This window comes from Carlito syrichta, unplaced genomic scaffold, assembly GCF_000164805.1.
Source record: "Carlito syrichta isolate Samal-C Ts95f unplaced genomic scaffold, Tarsius_syrichta-2.0.1 Scaffold288354, whole genome shotgun sequence".
Lineage (NCBI taxonomy): Eukaryota > Metazoa > Chordata > Mammalia > Primates > Tarsiidae > Carlito > Carlito syrichta.
In genome coordinates, this window is record NW_007232450.1 from 52,338 (window position 1) to 70,128 (window position 17,791).

Below are 17,791 nucleotides of genomic sequence, written 5' to 3' on the forward strand. Positions count from 1 at the left end.
GAGATGAGGTCTCACCAAGTTGCCCAGGCGGGTCTTGAACCCGCGGGCTCAGGCAATCTATTCACCTCAGCCTCCCAAGGCGCGGGATTACAGGCTGAGCCACCAAGCCCCGCTACATTTTCTTGCTTGCCTCATTTTTTACTTTTTGAGAACTTCTGCCTCACTTCCTTGCTCCTTTGTCTTTCTGTGCAGGACCCACACACCCCTATCTTCTGAGAGGACTCCAGGATGCCCCTCTACGCAGCTGAACACACCAGGGAACATAGCACATCTACTCCACTCTGCCAATGCCTGTCCTGTTCTCCCCAACCTCGGGCTCTGGCTGGCCTCACCACCTCCTCCACGATGCATGGTGGTGACAGGACTTGGCTGTGCTGCCTTCATGCCCTTCACCTCCCTCCATGCAGATCAGAGACCAGGGTCCCCATGTGTGGTGCCCCCGCCTTCCTGGAGGCATATGCCCTCTGAGGTTTTCCTGAAAAGCATTCCTGGAAGATGCATCTGGTGAGAGAGTGCACGTGTGACATCCCTCTCAGGCCTCACAGGAGATGTATGACGTAAGTGGCAGAGACTAGACAGGACACATTTCCCCGGGCGCTCCAGGGCACAGAGCAGACTCCTGGTTCTAATGTGCTGCTGACACACAGTGTCCTGTTGGCAGGTTTCTATAAAGTCTGTTTCCCCTTTCAAGAAGATACCAGGAAGGTCTTTGCATGAGCCCTCACCAGGAACCACACAGGGTTTTTCACAAGCCCTCACGAGGAGCCTGGCAGGGTCACCCACAAGCCCTCCCAAAGGGCCTCACAGGGCCTCTGCCCCTGTCCCAGTGCTCTGTGGTACTTTTTCTCAGGAAAGCCTGGGAAGCAGCTTCTAATGCTGCTTGGAAATTCCTTCCTTTCCATTTTTCTCCACAAGCTGCACTCCTCTGTGGGACAAGGGACAGGATGGACCCTGGGCTGTACAGGGTGGGCATCAAAGAGGGAATAACTACCCTCCCTGTGGATGGCCAGCCCACCTTCCTGTTTCCAGATGCCGCCAGTTCCAGGGACAAGTGACACAGGTCCTGCATATATGGAAAGCCATCCTTCTCTATACATAGGTTTCCCATAGCTTGAATACTATGTTTGGTTGAAAAAATCCACATATAAATGGACCTGCACTGTTCAAACCCATGTTGTTCAAAGTCTAAAAACAAAAACAAACTTGTATATAAACACAGACCTGTGTGTAGTATGTCAAGTTCTACTTGCATATTCAGCTCCAGAACTTATAAAAACAAATGGAATCACACATCTCAGCAATTTGAGATATCTAGATTATTAATATTCTACAATTAAATTCCCGACTCTTCACATGATTCTAAAAGCAACCACAGGTAACTAAATTCCATCAAGCTGATTATTTGGCACTTGTATCACACCAAAAGGCTGGCTAAATCAAGAGACTGTTGGGAGCAAGTGCAGAGCAAACACTGTCATATTTACTTGACCTTTCTAAGAAAAGCTATTTCCAGATTTTCCTAAAAATAGTCTTCTTTTCCCCATCAAATATTTCCAAGCGCTTTCTTAGATCTAAAGTTCACTCACTCCCAATAAAGTCAGAAGGCTGATGCTCGCTCACTGTCAAGGTCATTGTCACCTGTCTGAATTGAGACATGGTGTCATCTAAAGGGGCTGGACTCATTCCTGTGTCCTAGAATGTGCAACATTGTATTTTCTGAACCTTAAATGAGACTTCAGGCAACATCATAAGCAAGCTTTACTATCTAAATGATCTGGTTATATTAAGAACTCTAAACAATTTCCAATTTAGTATTAATAGCATTAGAGTATATTCTGAGTTTTTTCTTACTAAATTCATTCCAATTTTTTTAAGTATTATAAACAAATACTCTTTATCCACTGTAACTCTTCAGACCATTGCAAAGCAATATCCTGAGGTATTTCACAGAAAATAAATCCCAAAAGAGAAGAGGTAGCCCTCCTAGGAAGCCAGCATGCCACCTCCAGATGGCACTAACAGTGACTGTAGAAATCGGCTGCAAGGGTCTAGTTGTCCTCAACAGTTGCCACCTCACATGACCACCACCTCCACGCACAGAAGGAGACAGGCACAAAGGGCCAAAGGCCCTTCCAGAAACAGCAAAGACTTGGCTGAGTCCATATCCTCAGACTCTCTGGACGGAGCTTCTTTCTCCTGCTGGGAAGGCCTTGGACAACTGAAGGACCAGCCCGTGCTGACCACCTCAAGCAGGTCACAGACCTGGGACATGGAACACTGCAGGAAGGGAACTTACAAAGTGCTCATTTGGCACATGACACAAGTTACTGTGTGCCCCACAGAAATCAGCACCTTCAGATCCAGAACTGTCCATCAGTGAGTTAAATTCAACCACAAGGCAGCATCTGAGAAGGGAAATTATTGGCTTGTCAGTAACTCATGTGTCAATAACTCGTGTGTCAGCGTGTAGGTTTCTCACCTTCCTTGTCTGCCACAAACATGCAGCTAGACACACACGATAGCAACTCTGCTCCACAAGACTGCCAAGCTTACAACTCTTCTGGAATTCCCAGGCACACTGAAGTCCTGTGTTTTTTATTTTGTTTTGTTTTGTTTTTTTGAGTCAGGGTCTCTGTCACCCAGGCTGGAGTGCAGTGGCACAATCACAGCTCACTACAGGCTCAGCCTCCAGGGCTTAGGCCATCCTTCTGCCTCAGCCTCCAGAGTAGCTGGAACTACAGACACATACCGCCACCACGCCTGATCAATTATTATTTCTATTTTTTATTTTTATTTTTTTGTAGACACAAGTTCTCACTATGTTGTCCAAGCTGTTCTCAAATTCCTGGCCTCAAGCGATCCTCCCACCTTAGCCTCTCAAAGCGTGAGACACTACATCTTTTAAAATACTTCCCAATCAGATATGGCTGAGGGTAACAATTTGTGGGACTGGTGACAACAACTTGGAGGGAATAAAAGATTTGGTTCCCTGTTACTCCTAATCTAATAATGGGAACTGTTTTATTCTACTCACTTTAATGGAAAGAGAAACGATTGTTTCTATTTCACTTATTTAATTGCCCCAGCTTTGTGCTTATTTATCTCATCTGCTCATGAAGTCCCATCAGCCTCATCATTGCTTAAGAAATTCCTAAAAAATAAAAAAGTAAAAAAAGAAATTCCTATGAACCTGGACATTCTTAGTGACTAAACACTGATAGCTTCAATCAACACCTGAAGGTCTGGATGAACACTGGCAAAAAAACTATACAGGACATAGCTAGGAAATGTGTATAAATGACATCTAGGTTCTGAATATAATAATAAGAACTGTGACACCACACTCAAGTGATTATATGCATATCTTTAAATACTTAAAACTTATCAACTGGCAGGTGTGCCATTCTATTTTAAAAATCAGTGTGGGCTGGTAGCAAAAAAAGAAATTTTTTAAAAATATCCATACTTGGACACATATACCTGCATCGGAATACTGCAGAATAAATAAATGAAAAAAAATAATTTCAGAGAATCAGGGTACCTGAGACCCCAACACCAGTTTAATTATTTTCCTTCATGATAGTCAATGAAAAAAAATGTTCTTGCGGTGGTTTAATTAATAAAGTATCAGAACAGTTGGGCTGTCCCAGTGCTATGTCAATTCTAATGGTTCATATAAATTATACTATTCCAACTTAAAGTAGCTTTGTGAGGAGCTGGCGTCATCAGTGATCCTAATTCCACAGGCCTTTATTAACCCCCACGCATCTTCATATTCTATGACATACTCAGAATCCTGTTGGGAACTGTAAAATTTTCAATGATTAACAATAATAATTTCAACTTGAAGTTCAAAAATTAAATAACTGATAATCTTGTATCTGATATAAGTAGTTTAGTGAGGATAGTTTTGTTTTTCCCGTTATTACTTAAATTGTTTATTAATTATGCAGTGGCAAGACACTTTTATTTTTTTAAACTGGCTATTAGTTCAAAGACTAGGGAAAAATTTCTAGTGCACATGCAAATAAAAGAGTCATTTTAATTTAGCATAGGAGTGGATATGAAAACTTTAAATTATCTAACTTTTTGGTTAGAAACAGGGCACACAAATATACATTTTTAAGTCCAATTATGGCAAACTGACAGGTAGTGAAAAAGGAAAAGAGATGAAGAAAAATAGTCTGAGAATATTCATGAAATATTTCTAAAGGAAGAGAGAATGAGAGAATGGGGGGAGGAAACAGAAGGGAAGACAGACAGCCCTGTGTGTGAAAACACTCCAGCTCCAACACAGGCCCAGTCAGACACTGAAGAGCACATCTCATCACATGTCTCGTCACACACGGGACAGGTTTCCAGAGCACTCATTCCCCAGATCTCCTCATTCTGCACAGACCCATCCCCAGTCAGAAGCCACACCCACAGAGGTCCACAGAGGACCACGGAGGCCCACTCCACGCTACACAATCCCTGCTTTCCTGCTGCCAGCTGCCTTCCAAGAAGTAGCTTGATCTCCAGTCCTGATGATGGTCTGATAAGGAAAACACAAAGAACATCCTAAATGACAGACCTGATGGCACTGACGAAGAAAAGAACAAAAGAAGATAGAGAATCTAGATCCACAGGGTAGAGATTTTTATCTCATTGGTATATAGCCAGTATCTGAGATAGTAACTATTGTCTAGACAAGGTCAGAGAAAAGCAAAATCAATGTATTTTGTGCTTTGGGGGTTTTTATAAATTGTATATGATCTAAAAATATACAACATAATCTTTAAATGCATATATAGTGAAATAGTTACTATGGTCAATCCACTTAACGTGTTTTATTAACTGGCTTATGTCCTATATCACTGATCGCTAGGTTTTAACCCAGTATTATACATCTCTAGACTGATATCCTAGGTCACTCATCCTCTAGACGTACAGCCTATATAACTCACCTCTAGAATTACATCCTCCATCATCACTCATCTCTAGGCTTACATCCTATGTCATTCATCTCTGGATTTACATCCTCTGTCACTCACCCCTAGACCGACATCCCACATCATTCATCTCTTGACTTACTCATTCTACATCATGCATCTCTAGACTTACATCCTACGTCACGCATCTCTAGACTTACATCCTACGCCACTCATGTCTAGAATTACATCCTGCATCCCTCATCTCTAGACTGACATCCTACATCATTCACCTCTAGGCTTACATACTACACCACTCATCTTTATCTCCTAGACTTATTTTTTCTACATCAGGCACCTCTAGACTTACATCCTACATCACTCATCTCTAGACACACATCCTATGTCACTCATCTCTAGAATTACATCCTGCATCACTCACCTCTAGACTTACATCCTACATCATTCATTTCTAGGCTTACATCCCACATCACTCACCTCTTAGACTTATTCATTCTACATCATACATCTCTGGACTTACATCCTATACTACTCATCTCTAGATATACATCCTACGCCACTCATGTCTAGAATTGCATCCTGCATCCCTCATCTCTAGACTGACATCCTACATCATTCACCTCTAGGCTTACATACTACACCACTCATCTTTATCTCCTAGACTTATTTTTTCTACATCAGGCACCTCTAGACTTACATCCTACATCACTCATCTCTAGACACACATCCTATGTCACTCATCTCTAGAATTACATCCTGCATCACTCACCTCTAGACTTACATCCTACATCATTCATTTCTAGGCTTACATCCCACATCACTCACCTCTTAGACTTATTCATTCTACATCATACATCTCTGGACTTACATCCTATACTACTCATCTCTAGATATACATCCTACGTCACTCATGTCTAGAATTGCATCCTGCATCCCTCATCTCTCGACTGACATCCTACATCATTCACCTCTAGGTTTATATCCAACATCGCTCATCTCTAGATATATACCCTGTGTCACTCATCTCTAGACTTACGTTCTATGTCACTGACCTCTAGACTTACATCCTACATCACTCCTCTGTAGACGAACATCCTACATCATTCATCTCGAGGTTTGCATCATACATCCCTCACCTCTAGAATTGCATCCTGCATCCCTCATCTCTAGACTTACATCCTACATCCTTCATCTCCTGACTTATTCAACCTACATCCCTCATCTCTAGACTTACATCCCACATCCTTTACCTCTAGGTTGACATCCCACATCACTCACCTCCTAGACTTATTTTTTCTACATCATGCATCTCTAGACTTACATCCTACGTCACTCATTTCTAGAGTTATATCCCACATCACTCATCTCTAGAATTGCATCCTGCATCACACATCTCTAGACTTACATCCTACATCACTCATCTCTAGACTTACATCCTATGTCGCTCATTTCTAGACTTATATCCCACATCACTCATCTCTAGAATTGCATCCTGCATCCCTCATCTCTAGACTTACAGCCTACATCGCCCAGCTCTTGACTTATTCATCCTACAGCACTCATCTCTAGACGTACATTGACATCATTCACCCCTAGGCTTACATCCTGCATCACTCATCTCCTAGACTTATTCATTCTACATCATGCATCTCTAGACTTACATCCTACATCTCTCATCTCTAGACTTACATCCCACATCATTCACCTCTAGGCTTATATCCTACATCACCCATCTCCTAGATTTTTTCATTCTATATCATTCATCTCTAGACTTACATCCTATACCACTCATCTCTAGATATATATCCTGTGTCACTCATCTCTAGACTTACATTCTATGTCACTCATCTCTAGACTTACATCCTACATCTCTCATCTCTAGATATACATCCTATGTCACTCATCTCTAAACTTATATCCCACATCACTCATGTCTAGAATTACATCCTGCATCACTCATCTCTAGACTGACATCCTACATCATTCACCCCTAGGCTTACATCCTACATCACTCATCTCCTAGACTTATTCATTCTACATCATGCATCTCTAGACTTACATCCTACATCCCTCATCTCTAGACTTACATCCCACATCATTCACCTCTAGGCTTATATCCTACATCACTCACCTCTAGATTTATATCCTACCTCACTCATCTCTAGACTTATTACCCCATATTACTGCAACTTTGTACTTATTACCCCTATATTACTACAACTTTATACCTTTTGATCTACATCTCTCCTTCCCATCACTACCACCACCTCCTGCCCCTGGTAACCACTATTCTGTTTATATGTATTCAACTATTTTAGATTCTCCATTTATGTGAGATCATGTAATATTTTTCTTTCTGTGTCTGGTATGATTGCTATACAGACACACACACAGAGAGAGAGAAATGTTATTCAGCCTTTAAAAAGGAAACCCTGCCATTTGTAACAACATGAATGAATATGTAGGACCCTATGCTAAGTGAACCCATATCACTTTTAATGAATGAGAAGGAATAACTTATTCATGAGCTTAAATGTCAAGACCTTTCATTAAGGATTCTTATTTGATGAAGAAAATGAGTAAATGTACTCCCATTTCCCACCTGATTTTTTTATTTTGAGACATAATTCACAAATCATAAAATTTACCCTTTTAAAAGATACAATTCAGTGTCTTTTAGTATATTCAAAGAACTGTGCAGCCATCACCACTATCTAATTCCAGAATATTTTCATCACACCCCCCCAAAAAAATCCCATGCCTATCAGCAGTCATTCCCCATCTATCCCCTTCTTCGCTCCAGTCACCCCTGGCAGTCACTCACCTAATTTCCATCTCTATGAATTTTCCTGTTCTGGACATTTCAAATAAACAGAATCATATGACAAGTGCTCCCTTTTGTCTAGCTTCTTCCATTCAGCATGATGTTTCCAAGATTTACCTACGTTGTACCATGTATTAGTACTTCATTTCTTTTTATAGCTGAATAATTTCACTATGTGAATATACCATATTTTCTTTATTCATTCCCCCAAATGAAGGAAATTTGGGTTGTTTCTACTTTTTGGCTACTATAAATAATGCTGCTGCAAACATTTATGTACACATTTTTGTGTGGACATATGCTTTTAATTCACTTGGATACATATGCAGGAGTAGAATTTGAGTCATGTGGTGACCCTATGCTGCACTTTCTGAGGAACTGACAAACTGTTTTACAGCCACACCATTTTACATTTCCACCAGCAGTGCACAAGGGCTCCAATTTCTCCACACTCCCATCAACATTTGCTATTGTCTATCTTTTTAATTACAGCCATCCGAGTGGATGTCAAGTGATGCCCACCCAAGTTTAAAACCAAATAACAGAGAGAAACAGGAGTGAAACATCAAAACATCACCTCCACTTCTGATAGTGCTATATTAGAGGAGAGGACTGGTTGAGAGTCCAACAGGTCTGTAATGCTATACCTTTGAGTCAGGCAGACTCACCAACCAGGCAGAGACAATAGGTGGGGGTTTTTTCATGGGGTAATGAAAATGTCCTAAAATTAGATTATGCTGATGGATGCACAATTCTGTAAGTAAACTAAAAACAATTTAATTGTATGCAAATTATGTTTTGGTAAATCTGTTTAAACAGAAGAAAAGAGAAAAATAAATAAGTTACTTTTAAAATTAGTAAAAAAATAAAAAATAAAAAAAAGTACCAAGTTGTTTTATTGTGTCCTGTGTGCAAAACACTGGCAGAAACTAACAAAAGCTACTGCCCCATGGGGTGTAGAGCAAAAGCTCTTCTTTAGGCATCAACTGATCCCAATATCCATATGACTTAATTTTTTTACTTCTCTGGTTCCTGTATCTGCTTCACATAGAAAGAAGCCCTTTTAATCTATCCAGTAGAACTAAAAACCCAGACATGAACCTCTTCTTGACAAAAATTGGGAATGAGGGTGAGCCTGATAGTGATAAGGTAGGATGACCCAGACACTCTCTTTTCAAAGTGGGATTCATCATTTTGCTTGCAATTAATTCCTGGAATAGTGCCAATGTCCACATTTATATTCAATTGCATCGCCAAATAGGTTATTCTTCTCTAATCATGCAAATTGTGTGTGTGTGTGTGTGTGTGTGTGTGTGTGTGTGTGTGTGTGTACGTGGTGTGCATGTGCTCTTGTCTAAATTGTTTGAGATCTTTAGAAGAAAGGCGGCATAATGTATAAAAACAAGTTTGACTTAGCCATTCTTACGTGTTAATTTCTTTTGCTGGTACTCTGTACAAAGATTTTCTTAAATAGCATGGAGACAATTTTCATGAAGTTTATTTAAAAATTTTTTTTAAATATGTATGTAATGGTAGTGGGAGTGTGAACTGACACAAACTTTCAAAAAGAAAAATTGTTACTATGTACCAGAAGCCTTAGCAAATTATACTAAGTCTTTGATCTAGAAAATGCCAATCTCAGAATTAATCCTTAGCAATTATCAAGAATGTATTCAAATTGTATCTGGAAGCCCTTTCCTTAGAGTTATCTGTATAGCAAAAAAAAAAAAATGAAAACAATTTAAATGTCTCTTACTATGAGATTTTTAAACAATTTATAACAAATGAATGAGAAATGATGTTTTTTAAATTAAAGGTTTACAAGATTATTTAATACATGCTAAAATATGTATAATATTTGGATTTTCAAAATCCTGCTACAAGACAGGGCCTGCCAAACCACCTTGGGTTTTTAGATGTACACATAATAACACAGACACATAAAAACTGACAGATAATCCACTGTCTCGGAAGCAAGTGAGTTCAGGGAAACCAGTTGTTTGGAGAAAATGGGTCATAAGTGAGAGAAAAGCAGAGAACACAGAACAAACTGCAGTGAACACTTCCCTTGCCAGCACTGAAATGTCATCAGTTCTCAATTTTAGTTACCACTGATGTGAGGTTTGGAGTGTATTATTAATGATAAGGCCTTCTGTGGGGACCTCAAATGACCTCCTGGTTCTTCACAAAACAACCGGTGCTTCTTGGTGCAGAGTCCAGATCGAGTTTCTGCATCCTGCAAAGTGGCTGGGTGCTGAGTCTATAAAGTTTCCTGCAGCCACATTCACTCTGGCTCCTGACTCAGCATCCACAGGACTCAGACCTGACCCAGATGACAAAAGCTTTTGTTTGTACCGGTGCCAGGAAGCACGCTCCATGCATGATTTAGCATTTCTGCTCACTTGCCACAGCACTAACTTTTAGGGAAACTCCACAACTCCAAGATGCAATCTGAGGCAGAACTGACGACCATTGAGAACAAGGGTGAAAGTCCTTAATCTGTGGTATGAGATTCAAAGACTGAAAAACACATGGAATTATGAGTGTGTCTGCTGGTAATGGGACAGTGATGAATACCGAGAAACATGTGGCCTCCAGGGCAGTGTTACAATGAAGGCCACCTACAGATGTCTGTCAAAAGGCTATCTGGCTGGAATTTCAAGTCTCTACAATGTACAACCCAGTGAGCCCACACACGGAAGGTGCTACTTTAATATTGACACTTATTAGCCATCTAGAGGAAAAATCCAAAGGCAGTGGTATTTCCCACTTTGTTTCCCTGTTTCATCTCCCAGACCCTTGGTATCCGGGGATGCCACCTGGTCACAATGACAACTTGTGGACTCCCTAAAAGTAAGAGTTTCTTGTGCAGGCATTCCAAGAATTTTCACCAAGACTAACAGAGATCACTGTGTTTCTCACATACAGGTAATCCCTCTCCTGCTTTAATTTAAATCCATCAGTAAGGATCATGGAAGATCCTTATTGATCCTCCTGAAGTCAATCTCCACCTAAAAGAAATTAAGAACCCAATGACCTTTATGTTCCAATGCTTTGTCTAAATAGTTGGAGATCTTTAGAAGAAAGGCTGCATAATGTGCAAAAACAAGTTTAAACTGCCATTCTTACATATTAATTTCCTTTTCTGATACTCTGTTACATTTTTAAAAATATGTATATAATGGTGGTAGGAGTATGAACTGATACAAACTTTCAGTCTAATGCTCTCCCAACTTAGCTATTCTGGCTGTCTCCAAAATATAAACTTCCAGAAACAAAAATTTTGAATATGTACCAGAAGTCTTAGCAAATTATACCAACTCTCTGACCCAGAAAATCCCATTCTCAGAATTATAGCAATTATCAAGAATATATTCCAATTGTGGCTGGGAATCTTTTCCTTAGAGTTACTTGTACAGTCATTCTATCTGCCCATCCAGGCTTCCCGATCAGAGTGCAAGGCCAGGAGCCTGCCCTTCTCTGTCTCCTGTTTAAGGTGCTTACATAGAGTTGTATAGTTCTTTACATCATTACATAAGGTACGTGCATATAACCAAGTCAGCACACAATTCATTACTGTCCTGAATAGATAAACTCTCTAATGTTATCTCCAAAATTTACATGTTGTAATGCATTTCTCCTCACCAAAAGTACCATCATATATAAGGACAGGTGGTTTTATTGAGAGACATCAAAATATCGCAGTGTGCCCTGGTCAGGTCTAAGATAAGTACACTTACACGACAGGATTTCCGACGCTAGTCACCGTACCTTAGAGTACTGTGGTTTCCCATTTTCGTAGTGAATCTCCACATAATCAGAAGACAACAAACCACTACAAAGGAAAGAAAATAGAGTGATTTCTGCAGCTTAGAAAAAGATGTTTTTAAACTTGGAGGCTTCAAATAACTCAGCGCAATAAATGAACATGAAGGTCATGCAAACCACAATAGCAGTAGTCCACAGCAAGTCAGTTATCCCCAAGAGTCTCAAACACGATTCATAAGAGACCAGGCATAGACAATTTAAGGGCAGACTCCTCTTTTGCACACTGCTCAGCATCTGATTGACATGTTCATTAATATGGAAAAAACCCAGGGGCAAGAACCGGGAGATAGACCTATGGAAATCCCACAACTGTGTTCCATATACCTGGAATATCATAAAATGTCATCATTGAGGAAGAGAATGGATCAAGATGGCCAGTGTTTTCTATAAAGGCCAGACAGTAGATACTTAGGTTTTGAGGGCCATGTGGTCTCTGCTACAAGCAACTCCACAGCCTTGCCATTGCATCGCAAAAGCAGCATCAAGTGAGCATGGGATAGTCCGATAAAACTTTATGGACACTGAAGTTTGAATTTCACATGATTTTCACACATCATAAAATATTAACCTTCTTTTGATTTTTTTCAACTATTAAAACAATGTAAAAAAAATCACTCTTAGCTTACAGTTTGCACAAAGACAAGTATAGCTAGATATGGCCTGTGGGTCACAGTGTGTCACCTTGGTACAAAAGAAAGGTTCAGAAACCCAGACAGAACAAGGTTTGCAGCCATGCTCTGCCCCTCAGAAGCGGTGCAATAATGGGCTAGACCCCACCTCATGTGTCAGTAGAGAGGGTCAAAAATGTGGCCTCACAGGACACTGTGAGGGTAAAAGAGAACACACAGGCAGTACCCAGGTCAGAATCCTGAGTGTACTGAGTTTCTTAGTATACACTGTACATAGTACTGGGTAAACTGAGTAAGTGCATAGGAACCCTGACCAGTGTTACCCTGGAAGGTACTCACTCACTTGGTCCCAACACCACCTTGAGCACAGGAGCAGGAGTCCTGTCCAGCATGTGCCCTGAGGTGATGATGCTTTCCTTCCCTCCTATGCAGAATGAAGGCTGAAACACAGATTCCTCGAGTCCCTCCTGCCCTCCACTCCAATCACACAATTCTGCCTAATCGCAGAACAACTGAGTTATTCTGGCTGTTTCACAGATAAAAAACTTTTTTTTTTTCCTTTTTTGAGTTGGAGTCTCACTCCGTCACCCAGACTGGAGTGCAGTGGCCGCTCCCAGCCACCACAGCCTCCACCTGCTGGGCTCCAGCGATCCTTCCGCCTCAGCCTTCCAAGTAGCTGGAACTACAGGCCGGCTAATTTTTTTTTTAATTTATTGTAGAGATGAGGTCTCGCCAAGTTGCCCAGGCGGATCTCAAACCCGCAGGTTCAGGCAATTCACTCATCTCAGCCTCCCAAAGCATGGGATTACAGGCTGAGCCACCGAGCCTGGCAACAAACTTCTTGTTAGGAAGCCCTGATACCTCTTTTCTGGCTGAAGAATGGGTAGACTCAACGACTATGCAGCATGCCCAGAGCTGTATATGACACCTACAAATGCTCTCACAAGGAGGGCTGGAGGGGTGCCCAGCAACAGCCAGCAGGGTGATGGCCTCAGCATATCCAGCTTGAGTGCCTGTGTGTGCCAAAGATGGGCTTCCAATGCTGACACTTTCGCCTCAGATGTGCTCCACTAAAGTCATGAATTAAGTGTGCATCCACTGATGAGATCACTCCTAAAATAAGTCATGGCTGAGTTGGCAGGGCACAGTGGTTCATGCCTATAATCCCAGCACTTTGGGAGGCAGAGGCAGAGGATTGCTTGAGCCCAGAAGTTCAAGATCAACCTGGACAACACAGCAAAACCTCATCTCTACCAAAAAAAAAAAAAAAAATAGCCAACCATGGTGGCATATGCCTATAGTCCCAGCTACTTGGGATATTGAGGTGGAAGGATTACCTGGGCCCAGGAGGTTGAGGCTGCCGTGAGCCGTGATCATTGTGATCATGCCACTGCACTCCAGCCTGGGTAACAGAGTGAGACCCTGACTCAAAAAAAATATAAATAAGTAAATAACACTTAAAAATAAAATAAATAAAAATAAAAAGTTGGGTTGCAGTAAGAGTCATGACAGCACTCAATTTCATGTGCAAGGGCATGCCTGGCAAGTGCAGATCATGGTGCTGCTGGTTAACCACACCTCCCAGCACCAAGAAGCCACACATGGGCCGCAGGGACCATCCTCTAAGTGCTCCTGCAACCCCCCAACCCAGCACAGGCTCTATCTTGCTACATACAGACCACATCTCTTTACAGGCCATTCACTACTGTCACACTTTCCAACCACACAATTCCTAGAATTAGGATTTAGAAACAAAGTTATTTTAGGTCACTACTTTTGCTTGTAATTACAGGGGCAGATAACAGCATTCTAATCATGAAGTGCCACATTTGACAATGGTCACTTTAATCATCCAATTTCCCCCTTTTAAAGGGCCTCTTTTCCCCACAGACATATCTATTTCTAGTATCTCCGGTGTTTTAGAATCTTAAAGAAGAAAACCAGCTACTATTCAGGAAGCCTGTGACAGACACTGAGACAGCATAACGCCATATGCCCAGTTGCCATGCCAGTCCACTCCCCACCTCCTGTGAACAGCTTATGTCCCCTTGGCTCCACCCTGTCCTCCTGCCTGCTCAGCCAGCCTGTCCTGGAAACTCTCCCACCACTCGTCAGTGTCCCGAGCAGCTGGCACAATGCCTAGTGTGTAGTAGGCCCTTGTCAATGTTTGCTGAGTAAGCATCTGCTGTATGCCAGGCTTATATCATGTGCTGGAAAATAAGAGAAAGAATGTAATTCTCTGATATGAAAACTAAACCAAATCAGTGCAAATGTGCAAAGTGGGTCATCTCACTCTAAAGTATCACTTGCAATCTCCTTGAAAGTGAATTAAGATCATGGAATGTAATCTAATATATTGTGAAAGTCTTGGAGTGATGTTGAAATGGGATCTTTGAGAATGGCCATAACCTTGAGCAAGAGGAACCAAAGAGCATACCATGCAACAGAGTCCTCAGCCCCACCAGCCATGCAAGAATAGGTTCACCCATAGGTGGGTTGTCTGCAGTCCCTGTGGCAGGTGCTTTTCAGTCCTTTCCTCCATCCTGCTCTCTGTGGTTCCCCAACAGAACTTCCTGTTGAGAACAGAAGGTTCTGAACTATTAACACACATCTGTTCAGCAGTGGTAGACCCACACGTGAATCGGCATTTTACTTTGCTGACCAGCCGACTGGGTGTTGGGTTCCAAAGAGTCTAATAAGTTGTGGGGACTGACAAAAGGCACTAAGTTCTCAAATGAGTTCCTTTTTTCAATCATTCAAGTTGCAGAAAAGCTATAACCTGTGGCTACTTCTGAGCTTCTCACATGAGCATCTGCTGAAAGAGACATAAATGGAAAAATGCAGAGTGGAAGTCCCAGATGGATGGAAGAGACAGAAGAGCGGAAACATTCCGGGTGAACGTGCATCCCCAAAGCCATGAGAAGAACAGCAACTCCAAAATCAGAACAACTGTGGCTTTGACTCAAAATGTGAATAATAAGGACAAGCCCTTTGAGATGCTGAGCTGTAGAAGCAGGAGAATGGCAAGACAATTAAACACTACAGACGAGCTAAGAATCGGGCCAACAAAGGGAACTACAGCAGAAATAACACAGTGTCACCGCCAAATGCTGTTTCCTCTCTCCCTTCGTATGGGAAGACCAGCCTCTCCAGCAGTGAGGTTGGGCCAAGAGACTGGATTATAGCTAATGAGATGAAGGAAGCAAAGTCTGCCCCTCTAGCAGGACCATCCAGATCCCTACAGGATCACCCAAGCTCTCTCTCCCATGGCCACCCTGGAAGCCTCAGGCTCCAGATGGCATACCAGGAGATGAACGGATGCAACTGAGATCCTTCTCGCATGACTGGGACAGGGTCGCCTGCAAGAGTTGCTCAGCCTGCCTGAGACCAGCAAGTGGGGAAGAGATAACACAGTAGCAAGGCTCAGAATGCAAGCTTGTTACCAAAACACTGTCTAAACTATTTCAATTTCAGGATTTACCACAAATAAATATTCTAGAAATTCATGCTCGAAGAATTTCATAATCATCAGCACTTAATGCAAACAGAGTTGCCATTCTATTTAGGCACTGGAAATTCAGACACAGAGAAATTTGCCTCAGGAGGGTTTTGTATGTCTATATATCTATTGGAGTCCATGAGTTTGAGATTCAGCAACATAAGGAGGTACCTGCATAGCCAAGTGGTCAGAACTCTCAAAAGTTTGTCTTCTACTACGGGGAAGCTCATCATGGAGAAGACAAGGGTCCTAGTAATTAGAAAGGGACTTACCAAGATTCCCTAATGCCTAGAAAAGTTACTAACCAAGAAGGGTAAGCATCTTCCAGTTTTTTGGAAATAACTCTAATCCCTTCCTTTAAACAAAGAACCATGTGCTTTCTTTAGAGCAATTCTGATCAGGAAAGTTTGGGGCTGGCCTAATCAAGCAAAGTAATTGTTAAGAACCAGATAACATGAGTAACAGGACAACGGACTGTGAGGAAGACTACTAGAGAAGACATACATTGGCCCACTAGAGGAATCATTTGTTCTATATGAGTTCTAGTCACTCACTTCCTTGTTAAAAATGGTTGAACTAGAAGTCCTTTCTGGTTCTAAAGTCCACATTCTCTGAAATCATAATCTCCCAGTCCATCTCTAACTGAGCTAATTGTTGGAGACAACAAGCTCTTCTGAAGGAACCTGGAGGCCAAGACAGCAGAACAGGGCACAAGTCTAGACAGACAGTAGCAAGTACCAAGGCTTAACAACTGAACAGCAATATAATATATCATCCAAACCAAGACATTTCTGGGAACAAAAAGAGACAGATTAATAATTATGCCAGGACAAAGATATATATAACCCAGGAAGGACTACCCTGGGAAAACTGGAACATATGGTCACCCTACCTTAAAAGACAAATTTAGGGTACACACATCAAATTCTCCATGGAAGGCCCAACTAGTCTACAAGGTGAAAAACACTAAAAGCTGAGATGCCACTCTGCAGCAGGCCATGAGCAATTCTCCTCCTCCAGGTGCCTCTGGGCTCTGTGACAGTGTGTCATGTGGCCACTGTTTCAGGAAGGCCCTACGCAGTTGCCCTGGGTTCTTTCAAGGTCTAACATCAGTAGGGGGTCTAGGAAGGGAGTCAGCAGAGATGTAGGAGTCAGGAAGCTGTAGCTCACACTCACTGAAAGACTCTGGTGACCGGGTGGTGACAGCCACACTCCTTGCCACACAATTATGTCTTTGTTCCTATGGAAACAGTAGCAAAGATACCCCAATTCAAGCCTCAGTAGTAAAACATGTAGGTCACTTCCATATGTGCTCAAACTGGGACTGGAATAGAAGTCAAAAAGTGAAAAAATTACATGACATCTAGACAAGGAGTACCACAGATACCCATCTTGATAAAGCAGGTTCTGTCATCCAATCACCTTCTGTTGGACAGCACCTGATTTCTCAGGATGGGGAGCCCTGATCACACCCACATGGCCCCTGACAGACTCACCCAGGAAGCCTATCACCACCCTCTCCGTCAGGTCCACATTCGTTCATGTCGTCACACACAAATGTCACTGTGGGGACCCATAACCTCACCAACAGTGTGCAGTGAAGCACACCCCCACACCTCTTGTCTGCTAGAAGCTTCTCTTTTGTATCCTTTTATACACTTAAGATATTTTTAATTCTTTAAATCAACACTGTAAATGGTAATGAAGAAACACAGAATTTAAACTCAGTACACTCATACAAGCATAAGCTTGTCACCTATGATTATGCTTCGTTCTTATATTGCTTTTCTTTTCAGAAACAATACACCTTAAAAGTATAACAATTTTCAATCACTACTTTTCTAAAGTTTTAAGAAAAAGTTAGACTCATACAACCTAAAATAGTTTTTATACCAAAAGTTTCAGCTAGAAAATATATACCCCTTTGAATGAGACTTTTAAGCCATGTTAAAAGATTGCACACACAGAGAAATTGGGATTTTTGGAGTGCAGCAATGATATGTTAAGTGAGTGAACATAATTATAGGTTGAAGAGAGGCTTTGTGTTAAGTTAGACAAAGATGGCATGCTCACGAGGGCT

The 17,791-nt window shown here is 41.6% G+C and overlaps 1 protein-coding gene across 1 annotated transcript in view; it reads right to left on the reverse strand.

Annotated features, from left to right (window-relative positions):
• Positions 1-17,254, reverse strand: part of LOC103255704 (disintegrin and metalloproteinase domain-containing protein 23-like) — a gene marked incomplete at its 3' end in the record, with an annotated part of 67,863 nt that extends 50,609 nt beyond the window's left edge. The window contains exons 1-4 of the mRNA XM_008053662.1: positions 17,208-17,254; positions 16,789-16,951; positions 12,556-12,709; positions 11,527-11,624 (exon numbers count right to left, since the gene is read on the reverse strand). Of these exons, the coding sequence (XP_008051853.1) occupies positions 11,527-11,624; positions 12,556-12,709; positions 16,789-16,951; positions 17,208-17,254 (462 nt within the window). The remainder of the gene's footprint in view (positions 1-11,526; positions 11,625-12,555; positions 12,710-16,788; positions 16,952-17,207) is intronic.
• Between the last annotated feature and the right edge of the window lie 537 nt (positions 17,255-17,791).